Here is an 18,566-nt window from a genome sequence, read left to right as displayed (position 1 = left end):
GGTGATAAACTCTACATTAGCTAGAAAAAAATGTTTCTTATGTGTCAAATACGTTTTTTTGGTCACCATTCAGTTGTTTTGAAAACATCAGACCAGTCGCCTATCAGTCTCAACGTAGTGTAATAAGCAAATCTTGTTTGAGCAGCCTATTTATGAGTGCATGCATTTCGATGAGACCGATCTCATTTCGAAGCTGGGCGCTTACTTGGAAGCGCGAAGTAGCATGCGCACATTAAGTATTGATGTCCCCATCTGGTGCTTGGCGAAAACAAGAGGAAGTAGTCACGCGTGCGTGCCGCGCTCGCCAGCACACCAAGCCTTCCCTCCCTGTCTTCCTGCTAAATCCCTCCACTACTTCACTCGCCTTCTTACAAAGTCAATAAGAGAAGGCCTTTTATCAAATGCGACGCCGATAGAGAATTGAAAAGAAGCGGATGAAGGATGGGAAGAAAAAGAATCACTGTCTCTGCATTCTATTAGCAAGTGTAATTTAGACTGTTCCTATTCTGGGGTTATGGAAAAGCAAAGAGAGGCGAGGCTGTATCTTAGCTGGCAGCAGGACTCAGTGTTAGCTGATGCTATCATGGCTCTATTATAAGACAGAGCAGCTTGACACTTGGTAAAATAGGAGCTTTTTTCCCCCCACCATCGGCATCCATCAATAGGGTAATTGAGCACATTTCGCTAGAGAGGGTTGACAATGAGTCTCTAGAGAGGCCATCAGCAAACCACCTACGACCTCCATTAATATATCTCTACTTTACAGATGTGCCAAGTCTAGCTGGAACTGTTCAGCTTTCAGGGACACCTGTAACCAAAAAATCACTTGCAAATACAACTCTGCCTACATTTTTAATCATGGCTGAAATTATAAACTCAAAACACAAAAATACTCTGTCTGAGCCTGGCCTATGAGCACCAGGGTTTTAAAGTGATACTCATAGCTGAGTAATTCAGTTCAATCCTAACCAACAGCATCAACAAAACCAATAAAACCCGAAATAACTTATAACAGAACCTATTACTATTACAGCAATGGCCACCACAATCAGTAAGCAAAATCCGAATGTCTAAATCATCAGTAAAATCTGCCAAAAGGTCAAGCAAATCATTTCTAAATCTCTGTCTTATCTGTGTGTCACACTGTACTAAAATGAGGCTGCCGCTTATCTCGCTCACCTTCGTTCTCTCTCACACGAGTGGAAATGTCGACTGTGGTGCCGTGCACTTTTAAGCAGAAGCAGCAATTTCTGCCCATTTCTGGGAGGAATCACGAGACGTGTCGTCTCGGGTGTAATCATAACGATTCACACAAATTAGCACTGATGTATGTTGTAAATTAGGGTTGTTACAGTGTCATTGTTCCACCATGACTTTTTCAAAAATTCTATTCCTGTCTACCAATTCATTTTGTTTTTCATTCTGTTGATCTGATCAAGTTTGGTTCTCATTGCTGTTGTATCCAGCTGTGACTTTCCCTACTCCCGAAAAAAGACTCCATAAATCTAGACTCTGTAAATCCAATTGCCATTGATTCCCTTTGTAAAGAATGGGACTTCACTATAAATCTTGTATTAACAACTACTGTCATAGGTTTTATTGCTACCCTGGCCTCCAGTACTAGCAAGCTCACAAAGTTTAGTATACACAAATGTGGATCAAATACAGAGAACATTCCACTGTAGACTAAAACTAAACCAAACAACTATCCATCTTTGGCTAAGGAGCACTACACAGTGCTGCGTTGGGTTTTTGGGCTCAGCATGGCGCTTTTTCTCACAGCAACGCTCTCTTTCAGCTCATAATGAGACAGTGTACGAAATTTTATGGGAAAGTCATTCTCGGAAATAAGAAAAAGAAGAACGATTAGGGAAAAGTCATTTGGTTATTTGTTAATGGTGTGCATAATGCCCCAAATCTGTGGTCATCTGAGTTAAAGTACTGAGACATTTTTTAAATGACATCTGTATATACAAGCATAATTCTATTTGCACTCTACTATAATCCACTCCTTTCGTAGTTTTTCCCCAACAACCTAAAATAAACTTGCATATTTGTCAATTCAGGAGCCATGCATGATGATCCCCACAAAATTATATCTACAACCTTGTTTATGAAACACATCAATTGCTTTAATGTACCGAAAAAGTAATTATTGAATTCAGTTTCAGATACAAGTTTTAAAATTTGGTGTCTCGCAACCCACAACACCTGAGCTGCTGCACGTACACCCTCTGGGCTCGTGAAATATCGAACTGCACTGGGAGCAAAGTAACCTCTGACAATATCTCATTTCTCTCCATACATATGAAAAAAATGTACACAGTCTTTTTTTGCAGAGAAAAAGCATTTCGCCTTTTCCTGAATATCTGACCCTACTTTACAAGGTCATTTCTCCAACTTTATCACTTCAAAAATATGCAGTTTCAGGCTGACTTCAAGGTCAACGGCAAAAGGACCATGTGAGAAATGTCTTTCTGAGCAATTTCATAGAAAATCCGTTCTTTTCTGCAGGCAGCCTGCAGCCCATCTACAACACAATAAGCAATAAACGCCAGTCAGCTTTCATGTCCACGTGAAAAGAAAACGTGTTCACATGAAATCAGCTTGACATGCTCACTGTTACCGCAACAAACTAGTCACAAGTGCTGATGCAAAGAATAAACCAGGCACTTGACTGACCACAGATTCGGTCAACATTATCTCTTTAATTGTAATCACTGTCTTCTCTTCCGTTCTTGTTTGTTATTAACGGAAACATTCCGCAAAAGATATAAAGGGAGAGCACTGTGAAAATGGAAATTAAAGAGCCGGCACACAGTGCAGCAGGTATTCCTCATGTACGCTGTTGATGAAATCATATCTGTCACACAAGTCCACAGACACTGAAGACGGAGCTGCAAGTTTTTAACTGAGAATTTTTTTTTTTTGGTTTATTGTCCTATCGCTGCAGTATTCCTATTTGAATTTTCACAAATTACAACTGTGCCTGCTCCCAAACCACCCAAGAAATAAACAGTTACATACTATACAGTGAACAAACACATATGATATACCACTGTAAAAACAACAACAGGTATTTCAATGACTGCACGCATACATGTATGGTATTAAGTATCCAGGCTGTGGTCCATCAGGCAATGAATTACAGAAGCAAAAGTATTGTGACACTTGACATTTCCAGCCCTATTTGGTGTTACCATACATTTGGTGGTACCTCACTGTATGTATTTGCATGTAGAAGAATTACATTTTATTTGATTTTATTCAATTAAATAAAAAAAGAAGTTAAACCCAAAACCTGTTTCAGATGCACAAAAGAAAGCTCTGACCGCAAACCCTACTGTACACCTTTGGGATGATTTGGACCACTGACTGCACTCCAGGTGCCTTTGACTTACTTCAGAAATGAGAAGTTTTAGATATCATAGAATAAAATAGAAAAGAAAAAAAAAAAAGAAAAGAAAAGAAACCACAAACACCACCATGTTTATCATTTGTTAAATAAGTTTAAGTCAGCTAACTGTGAAAAGTGATGTACATTTTCTCTTAAAATAGCAAACTGTATAGTTAATGCTATAGATTGAACAATCCAACCCATTGACTGCTTGTGTGTTACAATTTGAAAACTGATAAGGGTGGAAATAATGGGGAAATAAATCAATATATAAAAAATATAAAAGGACAAGTTTGTGGTATACACAATATAATAATTTATATACACTCACAGACATTAAGGAAAACCTTTGTTATGACAGGTTGGTACTTAACCTGTAAAAATGTTTAGGTAGGTGGGACTTCTAGCCACATGAACACCATGACAGTTTCTGCCAGGCTGCCTTCTTCACATCCTGGTGCCTAACCCTAACCAAGGTATGTGATGTGCACATGAACAGCCATCAACATGATGTAAAAGAAAACATGATTAGTCAGACCAGGTCACCTACTTTTGTGGATCCAATGTCCAGTCCTCATGCACACATGCCCATATAAGTGCTTTTAGAGGTTGACAGGGGTCATAACAAACGAGATTGTGATGTGTAACTGGCTAGGTCTTAACATTGGAAAACAAGAAACTTTTAAACCATATTTAGATTGTCACCGGAAAGATGTCAACAATCATTTGTCATTATTCTCATCGGCGTAACTGACACTGCAAAAAGTTTTCAAGGTTGCAGAGAGGATATTTATCTGCAGGGAACGAAGTATATCGCTTCCTCATACATGCATGCAAAAACACACATAAATAAGCTCCAGCATGCATATCTAATTTAATCAAGCAGGAAGTTGATGACAATTATACTGCCATTAAGGCAATGCTCCGTACATATTGAGGACTACAGTAGAAGTAGCTCTACGCTCTTAAGGCTTATCCATTCCAAGTAGTTACATCCATTAGCATAAGTGTTAGGCATTTTAATTAACCATGATGTCTATGACAAGAGACAAACACTACTGAGAAATTAAAAAGTACACTAATTCATGCATGCGTAATGTCAGCGGTAAATGGATGCCTTTCTGAATTTTATAGTGCCTCATAAAAATCTCATAGCCAAAAAAGTACTTTTTTTTTGCTAAAGGTTTATTTGCATAGAATTTTTTTTTTCTTTTCTTTAATCCAAAAGTAACACAATCTAAAAGCCTTGAGGGCTAATGATGCCAGATCCATTTTTTTCCTGGCTAATAGTGAGAGCAGCCACAGTCTAAGACATTTATGAGAAGTGCTCAGCTGGTGCAGACAGCTGCTCCAACAGATTCTAGGTCTGGCTAAATTTATGCTGCATGCTAATCGGATGAACACAAAGAAGAATGTAAGATAATTCACATGGAAAAAAAAAAAAGATGAAATCTTTTCAATTGTGACAAAAACGCAGGCCAACTACTTACCATCTGTACTGTTTTTCTTTGGCTCAGATTTCAAAACGTGTCAAAACAGAGAAAAATGGCAAAATAAATAAATAAAACATTGCATACAGATTTGCTATTCCTGAATATACATACATTTTATATAGCTTATCAAATATTCAGTGTGCAAAGTTATTGAGGAACAACTATTTTTTGACAAGGAACTTTAAATATATAATAACTCATTCATAAGAAAAGTTTTTTTATCACTTTTGGTAGCTACTAACTGGTGCATACTGGGAACCCCCCACTAGTCCAGCCATTCTGGCGATGCTCTGTCCTAGGTCACTTGATCCTTGTCAAAATCCCTTAGATCCACACCTGCCCATTTTCCCTGCTTGCAACAAGTCTTAAAATTTCCCTGCTGCTTAAAATATTCCACCCATACACAGGTTCCAGTGTAACAAGATAAGCAGTGTTACTTGCTTCACCTGTCAGTGGTTTTTATGTAATGGCCGATTGGTGTATAAGAGCGAGCCGGTTAGTAATTGGGAACTGACCAAATTAGGAAACGAGAGGGGAAATGCTTTCCTGCTATTAAAATCTAATGTACAGCCACATACATACAGTAATCGGGAAGTCTGTCATCAAACATTAAGGTGGAAAATATTGAATCATTGGCTCCAAAGCTCTTTAGAAATTTGTGTCTCATGTTAAAAATGTGAAAATTACTTTTCAAAATCACTCTTACTTTTATTATTCAGGAATGTATGTACCATAAAGTGTTAAAATTGTAGTTTTAATGGCAATCATTATAATATTCATAGTTGAATCTGTTTACTCTGTGTTAATATGTTGCTAAAAATCATACGTAATAAAGAGTAGTAATGAAAGTCCAGTCCTGCTGGTCCACATTACATGATGACACACTGTGTATTTGGGTTTGTACATGCTATACATGTACAAATACATGTAAATTAATCATCTTTGTAGCATCTATCAAGCATGTCTACCAAGATTAGAAAAAAAATATATATATATAATAATAATTATTATAATAATAATGCTTGTTTTATATGTTATGTGGAAGCTGCAGATGCGAGACAGTTCTATCAAGATACATTCAGAAGCACTCCACATACCGAGATCAATTTTGCGAATCCTTCTAATCAGTAAAACAGTATTTCTATGTTTACAAATAATCCTAATCCATGCTTTCTTTCTGCCCCGTCAAGCAGATCAAAGCCAAATAAACAGGCAAGAGTTTCAATCGAATTCAATCAAATTAAACGATTAAGTCTTTTATCTAAGTATTTTTTTAATCGAGTTATATAACCATACGAAGCAAATAAACGCTTTTGCTAAAGATATCTGCTGGGAGACGACTGATACACACATACTGCGAATAATACAAAAATGACTCGAACAACCTGACTGTTTATTACAGCTTCACTCGTGCTTGAAAAACATCATAGTACCTATTAAAAACTTCAGTGTTCAACCAGCACCTAATCAAACCATCATCAATGTCACAGTGACATTTACAACAGAACAACCAAATCAGAAGGAATCAAAGAGCACATTAAATGAAAAGTCAAGGCTCAGTGTCTCATCTGAAATTTAATCTATTACGAGCAGAGGCCAGACGAAGTCACAACATGAGCCCACCACGATAATTAACATACCCTCACTAATACATTGTTTAAAAACACCTTGGCTTGTAATACAGCACTTTTTTCAGTCTTTTGGCTAAGAGCCTACCAACATAGCACATCTTAATTTAGCAATTTTATTCCACTATTTTTCCACAAAATTGCTCCAGCCCTACCAAGTTGCAAGAAATTTTCATGTGCATAGCCCTCTTTCAATCATTCAACAGGTTTCTGATAGGATTTATCCTATTGTGCACTCAGACTGGCCCATTCCTAAATGCTGATCTTGTCTTTTGCAGCCAATCCACTGCTGACTTGAATTTGTGCTTTGAGGCAAAATCGCTTTGGAAGGGGAACATTTTCTCTCTTTTTAACAGAGTCCTGCAGGTTTTGTCCCAAAATACATTGCTATGTGGACCAATCCATAATTCCCTCCATCTTTTCTAAAGCCCAAAGGTTTGATATGGCCACCACCATGCTTCATGCACCTTGCACAAAAACATTTACATTCGTCTCATAAAATCACAAACACAAACACATAGGAAACATTGCTTGGATTATATTTTAGTCATATCTGTCATGAGGTAAAAAAAAATAATTATAATAATAATAATAATAAAAGTATTCTTTAGAAATGAATATGGTTACTTTTAAGAAAAAACAACACAGGAAAAAATAATTTAATTAAATAATGAATTAAACGACGACTTCTGCACTTTTGTCAAAAAGATCTAAACCAAAGAAGTATTATTAATGGTTAATATTAAAAACAAAATCACCTGTACCTGCAAAATCACCTGTACAAACGGTCTACCGCAGTTTAAAGAGGAACAATGGCGTGTGTAACTTTTACACACAACTTAACTGGCCAATTAGCATGATTTAACAAAGCAGGGTTTAAAAGCAAAGCAGGGTTTTTGTTGCAGGCTTCAAATCCGCAGTAAAGAAGTCAGCAGCAGAGCATGAGGACGAGCAGGACGTGCAAGCAGCATCTCTTTGATTAGAGAGGCAGCATGAAGCTGTCTCTCCATTGAGCATCTGCCTACTCACCTGCTGAGAATCATCAGAGGTCCTCAGCATGCAGTAGGCCTCTAAAGTCCTCCTTCATCTAAATAACATCAGATAAACGGCAGGCACACAAGGCAGCCAGCTGCTGCACTCATTCAACTTTTCCAACCGCTTCCCAAAAACATTCCATGAGGCTCAAAGTGAAATGGAGGACATGACTTTCCAGAAAGAGCTGGCTAACAATGACAACGAGCACATCATTATTTATCATGTTCTTCATGCCGGATTTGAATTTTGAAACTCGGGATTTATCAGGCAAAACAGTTATGCAATAAATATACAATAATTCATGGGACACGTCTCCTGGGTAATTCTGAGGAGACAGAATTCCTCCAATGCCCATACTGCTCCAGCCACTTCCCCCCACCCGCTTTGTGTTATTTTCCTGCACCGGAGCAGAGGCTGAATCCGAAATTGGAGACTGCAACTGATGTCAAGTGAGCTGAAGAGCTGAGAGATCGAAGGTCAGTGCATAGCTATAGAGCAGCACCTGTGTAGGTGTCGGAGGATTGACACAAGAAATGAAAAATAACCGCAGGCAGCAAGAGCAGGAAAGTTCGGTCCAGGTGCTTCTCCCGAGGGCTCAGCCTGAGCACCTGATCCATCTACAGGGAAAGAGCAATAACTGACAACACCAGCGTTGAAGCTGCCAAATCCGTGTTTAACCCACAGGTGATAATTAAAATGTTAATTAACACTGCTGGTTAACAGGTGACAGGGACGCACTCCCCCAGACGGTGGGCCACCTGGCCCGGCAGGCGTGCTCTCGCACCTCCTCTTTTCCACACACCTCTCCTGGTAAATAAAGATCAGCCTCCCTCGTGCTCGCCAGGGGTCCGTATTAGTCAAAGTAAACACTATAACCTACATTTCCCCCCCACACACATGGCCATCCACTCATCTGCACCTCTGAGCCAGAATTCAAGAGCCGGTACAAACCGGTTACCCTAAACAGGGCGGTGGCGATAAGGAAATATGAGCCAGCGTGTAATGAATAGCAAGGACAAAATTATTAACACTTTTTTTTCCAGCTGGGCCAGTAAATAACAGGCTTTATTGATTCATTAAGCATGGCCATCAACAGGGAAATAAGTGCCTGGTGCAAGTATATTAATTCTTGTCCGGGATCAGGTACCATTTCCAGCGCATACGATTTCTTCAGCATATATTTCTAAGAGCTAATTATTCTTATTGAGCTTATTTTCGAAAAATAAATACATCTAGAAAAGGAGAAAACTTTTCATAATAGAATATATTTGGAGAAAGAATAGTAAAATTAAAAGAAGCAAGCTGAGAATTGACTTGGATCTGGAGGATACACGATTCATCATCTGTTAGTTTTGAATAATAAAGCAGCCTGATATCACTCTCATCACTTTCTGAAAAATACGTTTCTTTAGCTAGGGCAAAAAAGAGCCTGCTGGTAGTTAATGACGGAATCTCAGATCAAACCTCACTGGCAAGAGATTTGCTTAAGGGCATGTAAACTGAGAAACATGTTTTCTGTGTGGAGGAGATGGCAAACTCTCTCTCACCTGTCAATCACTGTGGCACTAGCCTGGGAGCTCATGTATGTGGAAGAGGGAGGATAATGTATTCCTCGAAGTGTGATACGCTTTCCTGAGATGCAGCCTAAGCATCATGGAGAAAACTGTGGGGAAAATCCCCATTATATTTATCTTGAATTTTTCAAATTTTAATAGTTTTACAACAACTGAATAAATGTGGATTACTTTAATAATGGGCTTTATCCCGGGAACCTGTTAAAGCACAGATAAAATATAAATATTTATTATTAGTATTATTACTACTATTATTACTACTACTACTACTGCTACTATTATTATTATTAGTTCTAGTAGTAGTAGTTGAAGTAGTACTTTCCCCTATATCTTACTTACTACATATGCTGGGAAAAAGATTTTCTCTTGGGTTTGGTATGTAGTCAGAGGCCCTTCAGGACCTGGATAACTGTACAGAAGAGGCCAGCTGTTCAAAAAAAAAACTCACCCCCCACCCCCAACCAGATGACAGTTCCATATGGAGCACTGCAATTGATAGGCCAATTAGCAATACACATTTACATGATTTTGCCTCTTATTTACAATGCTCAACATAGGAAAATCTGAACTCGCGATAGTTCCTCCGTTTAGCTTTCGGTCATGCAACTTCACATCGGATGTGAGTTTAATAGAATGACAGTGTGTGAATCTGTGTAGAGAACAGTAATGTACAAAACATGTCAATAACAACACACATACTTGTCTGGAGCATAAATCTTTTAAGAAAGTTCCAACCAGGTGCATCTAAGGTTTGAACAGGGTCACAGGATGTGAAAAAAAACCTTATTGAAGCTTGTAGGTCAATTTGGAGTTCACGGTCATGTTTTATTCCAGCTGCTACTCATCATTAAAAAGCAGGTGTATAGCAAGGCGCATCATTAGTACAGTGCAAGGAAGTTCGTTTATGTGCAGATCCAAGAAACCCAGCCGCTGCGTGAGTAGAGAAGGGCAGCAAAGGAAACACATGGCAGCACTGAGACAAATTGGGGAATTTACATCAAGAGTGCTGCTCAGTGCACAGACTGCATGCCATATTCTAAGCGGGCCCGAGGGGGTGGTGTACACAGCATGTAGCGGCTGGATAAAAGGTCATTATTAGGTTTCTGACTGGGGCTCGTCTCTAGCTCGTTTTTCCTCTGGGACCACACATTCTCATATTGCAACACACACTCACACATTTAAAGCTGTTGTGCAGAGGAGCAATGACAAGACAAATTGGGCTGTAAATGTGCAATGAACCAACACACATCAGGTCCATTAGAGCAACAGATAATCAAAAGCATTTGATGTGCTAAAAGTCTAAATAATAAGAAAAAGAAATAGACTTTGTATTTGGCAAAAGACTCAGAACGCTAACGGTTTGCGTCATGCATGGTCACGGACATAATTAAGCACATCACGTGCTTAATCCCTGCAAGACAATAACGTTATTAGGTAAATATACCCGTGTGTTCCACACCTCCAGAGCCTGCAGAGGTGGTCAAATAGTGCCAAACATGCTCCACATATTAGCAAATGTAATTAAGAATTATTTTCCCATTTTATATCTTCGATGTCAGCCTTGTTTGGCTTTTGATAAAGCCCTCTTATATGGAATACTCCGTGCACAGCATGTTTTCATCCTCCAGAAAACTAACCTTTATTAAAAAAAAAACCCCGAAGGACAAGTTAAAAAAGTTTGCCTGCTCTGAAAATAGGTTAATGACAAAAGAAATTTCCTCCTCTTCTCTGTTGTGGGAATGAACTCGAGCGAGAGCTGCAGTGCTTCGAGATGTCAGCCATTTTTGCCATAGTTTTTATGAAAAAAGTTCAGCGTGAGTGTATGAATGAGGACTTACAGTCAATGCTCTGTTTGCCTTCTCTCTTCAGCATTTGGACAGCACCTACATATTTCTTCAGCTGGACCTTCAGCACCTCATTTTCCCTGCAAAACAGACAGAAGTGCCGTGTCTGACTCAGCCATGCCTGTATGCCCAAAACGACCCAGCATTTTAAGTTCTTCTTTATGATGTCCATTTTTTCCCCTTTATGAGAGCTCATAAACAGCTCTAACCTCCAGAATAATAACAGAATAAATTTAGCTGTGTCAAAACTTGCAAAGAAGTCTCTATTGTAGATGAATGAAGTGATCAAGACAAATTACCATAAAATATTAGGCATAAACCATTTAAATGAGTATATACAGTAAATGGAGCCACCATTCCCAAAAAAAACCTTATTCAATTCTTTTAACAGCTTTACAACTGCTGGTGAGTAACTTTCCAGAACTGTGGCCTTAGGGCGGTGAGGTGTGTGTGTGCGCGCATGTGGGTGTGTGCTTATGCCCAGCTTGGCTGATTCTGCTGGTTTGAGAAAAATCAATCATAATCAATTGAGGCTGTGAGGATGTGAAAAGAAGCTTTCCTATTCTTGCCGAGGGCCTCTTATCGCACCACATTTTAAGGTCCTGAATAGCCAGGAGAATGGAGGATTTCCGGAGGCGTTCAGATGGGCCAGCGTGGTTATTGGAAGCCAGCGAGCTGTGCACAATTCCAGTGTGATTTAATTAAAGCGAATAAATGGCAGCTCTTCTGTGGGGAGCTCTCCACCCCTCACGTATGCCACAATCTTTTTCCATTGTCCATCTTGGGCAAGTCTCCGAGTTCGCACATGCCAACAATGTCATATTACAGAAATTAAAATGCCACATAAAGGGACACTGACATCTTTAATGAGTTTACAGTCAGGATTGAGTAGACCATAAAAAGAGTAGCTCTTTAATAAGCACCACTTTTCTTGGTATCAAGAAAGAAGTCAACGGGGCAAAATTAGGTGGTGATAAAAAGTACACCTTATTTCGTGTGAAGATTGTGAGATTGAATCCTGACAGCCGTCTATTGGCAGAAACCACGAAAAGAAAAAACAGTCATTCATAAAATCTTTTCCATGTCAATCAAAGTGACATTAGCAGGTCTGTGAGCTCATGTACGTGGTAGACAGCAGATTTTGCTTTCCTCCAAATGTCTTAAGATGCCCTGTGATGTGGGGAAATAAAGATATAAAAAATATATATAGTTGTTAAAAAAAATGTTGATTATATAAATACAGGAGGAAAATGTAGGATGAGAGTTCAAGAACTGCTAAATCGTTGCCTAAAGTGAGGCGATACATACATCCGACATAATTAACAGAACTGCAGTGAGTTATTCCATTTTAAACAAATCAATGAAAAGAATGTGTCATTTATTGTATTTCTTTTTGAAAGACCATAGTAATTTTTAGTAATGAAGAAAACCCATTGCATGACATTCACATGGTGGTACTTAAACGTTATAAGTTCAGCTGTGTAATTAGCGTTTCATTTTCTAACGGTCAGAACTGCCCTTTTTTTTTTTTTTTCAATGAAATGATTTTGTGGGCTTCCTAGCACTGATGATCATAGCTGCTACCATTTGCACAGCAGGACAGAGGTAAAGGCACAGCTTTCAAAACTTCTTCCATTACCTAGCTGTTTTTTGGTTCCCGAAATGGAACACGATTCCCGATTCCAAATGTTGAACACATTAAAAATGACCTTTAAAGCAGTTTTCATAAAAGAATCCCATCACCCCCTAATTTGGGAATGCAGAAGAGTTTAATAGCACTGTGGTCATCATCAGTCAAACATCAGCAAGCGACCCTGCCCCAACAAAATGCCTCCAGAGGATCAATAGGATAACAGAAAGCATTAGATTGTAACGTCCATCACCAGGGAGATGAAACAAAATGAGAGGCACAATGTGACAGCGTCCACCGCACAGGTTGATAAAAGGGGAGAAGTAGTTATAGCAAGGAGTTTGAATGTGTCTCCTGTCTCTAATAAAGCTGTGATGAAATTGGGTAAAAGAAGATCGTCAGAAATCCTCATCTGCTGTCACTATGAAAACCGCAACCAAAGCCAAATATAGTGCAATACTACAGTGCCCGTGTTCTGTGCCCTGTACACTGCAGAACGAGTTGAGAAAATGATAAAACGCTCAAAATTATTACTACACGGTGAGATGTTATGAATGAGTCATCGCTTTGATCCATTAGACAGGTGAATAACAGGCATCAATGATATGAAAGCTAACGTGCTTTTCTTTCGACGTGACATTTTCATTGTAAATCCGGGCGATCCCGCCTCCTGCTCCACGCAGAGGCTTTCCTGCTCAGCGAAATAAATTCACTCGTTCGTTTGCTCTGCGTGTTATTTGCGTGAGATCTCTTTACACTAAAGTTAATGAAACGCCTGCACAACCTACAATAGTCTCCTACAATAAAGTAACAAGAACTGGGGGTAAAAACACTGTGGATAAGACCAGGACCACCTACCCACATCATGACCACGCTTTGTGGCCCCAAACCACCTGGCCAGGTTCCTGTACCCATGTGTTTAGCGTCGTAGCAGAGCAAGCAGCACTCTGGCTGAGGAGGTGCGAGTGCGTGAGCGTGTCGGCCTGGTGCTGTGCACAGCCCAACGTCTTAAGCACTGCCCACTGTACTCGTTTGAATCAAGAGTGCGCACATCCACAGATCTCTCACTAAGCAGCGGGCCAAGCTGTCCCCTTATTTTTAGTCTCTATCGACTTGGCAGGATTTCATTTGAGTCACACACTTTGATTGACTTCACTGCTCCTTCTGCCTCAGAGTCTAAAAACTGAGACCGAAGAAGCCAAAATAAGACAAGATTAAGTCACCCACGTTCCTTCCTCGAGCAGGAAGCAGGGAAATGAATGAGAAGGGTTTTTTTCCTCATACCTGGTAAAGAAGTGCAGGGTACAATTGTATGCATTCGTTTTTACATCAAAGGAGCCGATTTAATTCCAACCGTACAACCATTTTTGACTATGAGTGGGCACAACAGTCCACATTTTTCCATTATAAGATTCCCAGTCTATTGCTGCTCAGTGTTTTACAGAAGAACATCGTAGTTGTGATTATCATGCACATTGGGGCTTTATTACCCAGTCATTTTCATCACTTGTTTGCATAGACCTGTAGAGTTCCTAGCCTTTTCATCGTTATTTCTTGCAGAAAGCCTTGCCAGCATCATTGCTCTATTTCTACTCATTATCATGTATCCTTCCCAGTGTTGACCCTTGGTTTTGTGGAGAATATATTTGCTTCACTCTCTGCCGGACTGCTTTTTTTCTGCATCTCAGTGACAGGTGCTATGCTACAAGGCAGTCCGGTAGTCTGGCAAAGAAATTACGAGGTTGTTTAAATGTCATTACGAGCTCCATATGAATGACTCCAAACTGATTAGTCTCCAGGCAGCTCTGCTTACTCACTGTGTTTTTATGTAGATTTCAGAGACCCACAAGTGCTCTATTCCACCATGAGGTTAATTTATACTTGAGTGATCAGCATCGGGACATAAAGACGGGTTGCTGGGTGCTGAACTGATTTTGGCCTAATGCATTAAAAGTTTTGTAGTTACTTTAAACATCAGGAAACAGGACACGCATAGTGGCCTGTAAGCATGGAATTGAAAGTCTACAATAAAGTGCTTCTACCTCCCAAGGGCTTGAACTTTAGCTGTGTGTCTCTCCTCCAGGTCAGCCAGTTTCTTCTTCAGACTGTCGACTTCGAGCCGCAGCCCAGCTGAGTGTTCCATCTCTCCATCCAGCAGACTGCGCAGAGACCTGCAGCCATCGCACAAACACACAGGCAGCACACACACATACAGCACAGGTTCAGACATCAAATGTTCATTTCACAGCAGCTCACACAAAACAAAACAAAATAAAGTTAAAATGTACTAGACCTGAAATAATACTTCATCGGTGTTCAAACTTTGTGTCCTTTACAGCCACTAGTGTGACTTTTTTCATACATAAGATGTCAATATCAAAAGATGCACAAACAGAGGAAATCATAGCTGTTCACTCAAACCTCGAGCAGCAAAAAAAAACCAATAATGACTCACGTGTTCTGCTCAGTGAGCTCATCCTTCCTGTTCATCATGGCCACAATAGCTTGACGTAGTTCGGCTACGAGAGAAGAATCATTTTTAAAGAGAAGCAGAATAAGAACATGAGTGGAGCATCACAATTTTCCCCCTGAATGCGAGACATGCTCAATTTCTCAAAAGGACAATAAGAAGATATATTCAGTATATTCAATATATCGGTGAGGTTCAGGGTCCCATGCAAATCTTTTCATTAATGGAAACGGTTCCAGACTACTGACATTTTCATTTGTATAGCCGCACAGAAATAATAAAGAGTACTTTGTGCAGCTTAAAATACCAGCCAGACATTAATTTCTTTTAAGTGAAGGTGACTTGAAAGGGGAAGACATTTATAACGCTGCACAGCGAGAAGGTTTCAGTGTAACAACCGACTTCCTTTGAACACCGACTAGGAGACTGAGTTCTTGCTAAACACTTTTATTCAGAGGCCTCTTTTACCCTGGAGTGTGTTCTCCCAGAACATTAGCAGGCTAAAAATAATAGGAAAAAAACAGCTAGAAGATTGTCCAAGTAAAGCAGTGATGATTTGTTGACAGGTAAGGCATGTCAGTGTTGGGTATTTATCATCATAGTCATGTCAAATGAGAATGATATATGTTTATTAATCATAATCTCTCAATGTATGAATGACTTGAGTAGATTTTTGCCTGGTCTAAAATTTTTTTTCGGATGTCACCAAAATATTTTGGCTAAAAAAACCTGGCAAATGTGAAAAAGAAAGAGTTTCTACGTAAAAAGATTAAACAGGTGTCAAATCTAAAATGTTACAAATAATGGGATACGGTAATTAGAAAATGATTAACTACACCATGCGCTGCTTCAGGTAGTGCTCACACGCTTTCACGCACTTTGCGCAGCAAAATCATTAGACGTTATCAATCATAAGACTATTTCAACATTAGACAACTGATTGGTCTGATTGATTACAAAGATTATTTTACAAATACACTTTTGATAAATCACCTGAAAATCCCCAGCATCCAGATACAATTGCGATTACCAATGAGTAGTTCCTGACTGTACAAATAGTAATAATATTACTCTTCTATAATGAATTATAGACCTATAATGATGGAGATGCTCAGTTTCTTTTTAAGGCAACAGGTTCTGGATGATTGTGCCATTTTTATTTCACATTTTTGATGATAAATCGCAAGCATAGAAAAACCATCAGCGCACATTCCAACTATAGGCCCTGTTTTCCTCTGCATGGATTTAGCTGTAACTGTATGGATCAGTGCAGCTCAAGTGTCAAGAAAATCATACAGACAGGTCTCCCACCCCGTTATCATCTCCATCACACTTATCTGAGCGCAGGCCCTGAATGCCCTGTGACACAGAAAGCCCCTGACTCCAGCAGTCAGTGAAAAATAATCTTGAAGAAAAAAAAGCGCAATCAAAATCCCTCAACCTATTATCAGGAGACTGTTGGTTCAAATCCCCCAAAATTGCCAGAGAAATCTAGGTCCGAGAGAGCGCTAATGGTCTCGCCTGCTGGTTGAGAAAGATTAGATTGAATGCAAGAATCCATCCTGATGATTTGTGAACCATTAGCTATTTGTAGGTGTCTATGAGCTCATGCATGCATAAGCAGGCAGTTAATGTCTTCTGCGGTGACACATGAGCAGCAGCATGTCATTGCAGAGCTGTTCGTGTCTCGGAGGAATCGTGCGTGCAATAAGAGACAACTTGAAGTGGGCAGCGTGTAGTAATGAATAAATTGGGAGCAAATGGATCAATATGAAATAAAAAAACAAATAATTTGTGTACTGAGATTTGATATAGATGTTATTAAAAAAGTTAGGAAGCCAGGATTTGTAGTACCACAAAAAAAAACTTCTGCTCCAAGTGAAGTGTAAAGTCAGGAGGCTTTGCATCAGCAGCAAAACGGGAGGAAGTCTTACGCTTCAGCGCTCACAGTGCCTGAGGGCTGCTCCCATTTTGACAAAACAAAGATCTCACATTAAACCAATCTCAGGAGCTGGAGACCAATCTCTGAAGGAACTCATCTATGTAATCATGCCCGGCCTTCTCCACAGGAAGTAAACTTGAAAATTGAGCAAAAACCCACTGCAAGATCCCCTTAAGAAGTCTGCATTATTTCTCAAGAGGCTGCAATCCTGATCAGAGTGTACTGTACCCTAACATAGACCACTGTGAAGAAGCTCTCACGAGGCCTGGAGGATGCCAAGAAATCATGTATTTACTGAACATAAAATTAACAAGACTTTAATGATTAAAAACATGGACCATCCATGGAGAAACGACGGCTCTCCGGCTGATTTCATGTAGCCAGGCCCAGTGTACTGTCCTGCAGTAAGTCCATACCTCCACGAGGCACGTATTAGCATGATTTGAGAGCATACACCTACCAAAGGAGTTCCACATTCGCATGTGAATGTATCCTTTTACACAGGATGATTGCAGCCTGCAGAAAGTGGAACAGCTGACGCACACGCAGGAGCATATTATCATCATTTCATTTCATTTTCTATATACATATATACCTCATGTTCAGGCTTGATTTTGGCTTTTCATAATCTAGACAGCAGAAGATCTAAATTTCAGACTGTAATACTGAAGAGATTGTTCAAAACCAAAACGACATAATAGATCACAAATACTACACTTTCTTTGTTGGAAAGAATGTGTTTTTAAATCTATAAATGAATGAATGTCATATTTTATAACCTAATTAGTTCTGTAAAGCTGTTTTGGGACAATGTCCATTGTCAAAAGCACTATAAAAAATAAAACTGAATCAAACTGAATTAAGACACGATCATAAAAGGCATCCGTTTTGACGTGAGAACTTTAGTTTCAGGTTATGGCTTTTTATTAATTACCTTACTTTACTTATTTCCAGACAAAAGTAATAGATCTGCCATAATTATACACATTTATGTCTATTGCATATCTCAAGTCTAAAAAAAATGCCTATTTAAAGATTTAAACAGTGCTGAGGGCATTCCAGTATATAGAAATATGCATTTATGGGGGTTAATCAGGAGAATAGTATGTTGGACAGAATTGTATATGGAAGCCTGATGTGTATCAAAAAAGGGAAAATCGTGAATGTCATCTCCAAGCACCTACCTCCAAGACATTTACAATCTAATGTGGATCCTGAGCCAAAAACTTTTGCCCATCCTTGCTACAGACTGTCAACATGATTGATTTTACAACATTCAGAAACGAAAAACAAATATCTATATTGCTAAGTTTCACAAATTGTCCCCACTAACAGAAAAAGACAACAAAAAAATGTTTGAAATTAATTTCTGTGCATGTGCACGCAAGGTCAGAATGAATGAGAAAGAAACCGTGTGTGTGTGTGTGTGTGTGTGTGTGTGTGTGTGTGTGTGTGTGTGTGTGTGTGTGTGTGTGTGTGTGTGGATGATCCCGCCTCCTCCCGGGAGCCTCCATCTGGAGGAGAAACACACCCTGGTGACTATTTCGTGCCTC

The 18,566-nt window shown here is 39.4% G+C and overlaps 1 protein-coding gene across 1 annotated transcript in view; it reads right to left on the bottom strand.

Moving 5' to 3' along the window:
* Positions 1-18,566, bottom strand: part of snx29 (sorting nexin 29) — an 83,189-nt gene that overhangs the window by 52,297 nt on the left and 12,326 nt on the right. The window contains exons 13-15 of the mRNA XM_083555623.1: positions 15,057-15,120; positions 14,644-14,772; positions 10,966-11,051 (exon numbers count right to left, since the gene is read on the bottom strand). Coding sequence (XP_083411749.1) covers positions 10,966-11,051; positions 14,644-14,772; positions 15,057-15,120 — 279 coding nt within the window. The remainder of the gene's footprint in view (positions 1-10,965; positions 11,052-14,643; positions 14,773-15,056; positions 15,121-18,566) is intronic.

Source organism: Silurus aristotelis (genome assembly GCF_946808225.1).
Source record: "Silurus aristotelis genome assembly, chromosome: 12".
Classification (NCBI taxonomy): domain Eukaryota; kingdom Metazoa; phylum Chordata; class Actinopteri; order Siluriformes; family Siluridae; genus Silurus; species Silurus aristotelis.
The sequence above is the reverse complement of the archived record's forward strand: the minus strand, read 5'-3'. Positions and strand labels throughout refer to the sequence as shown.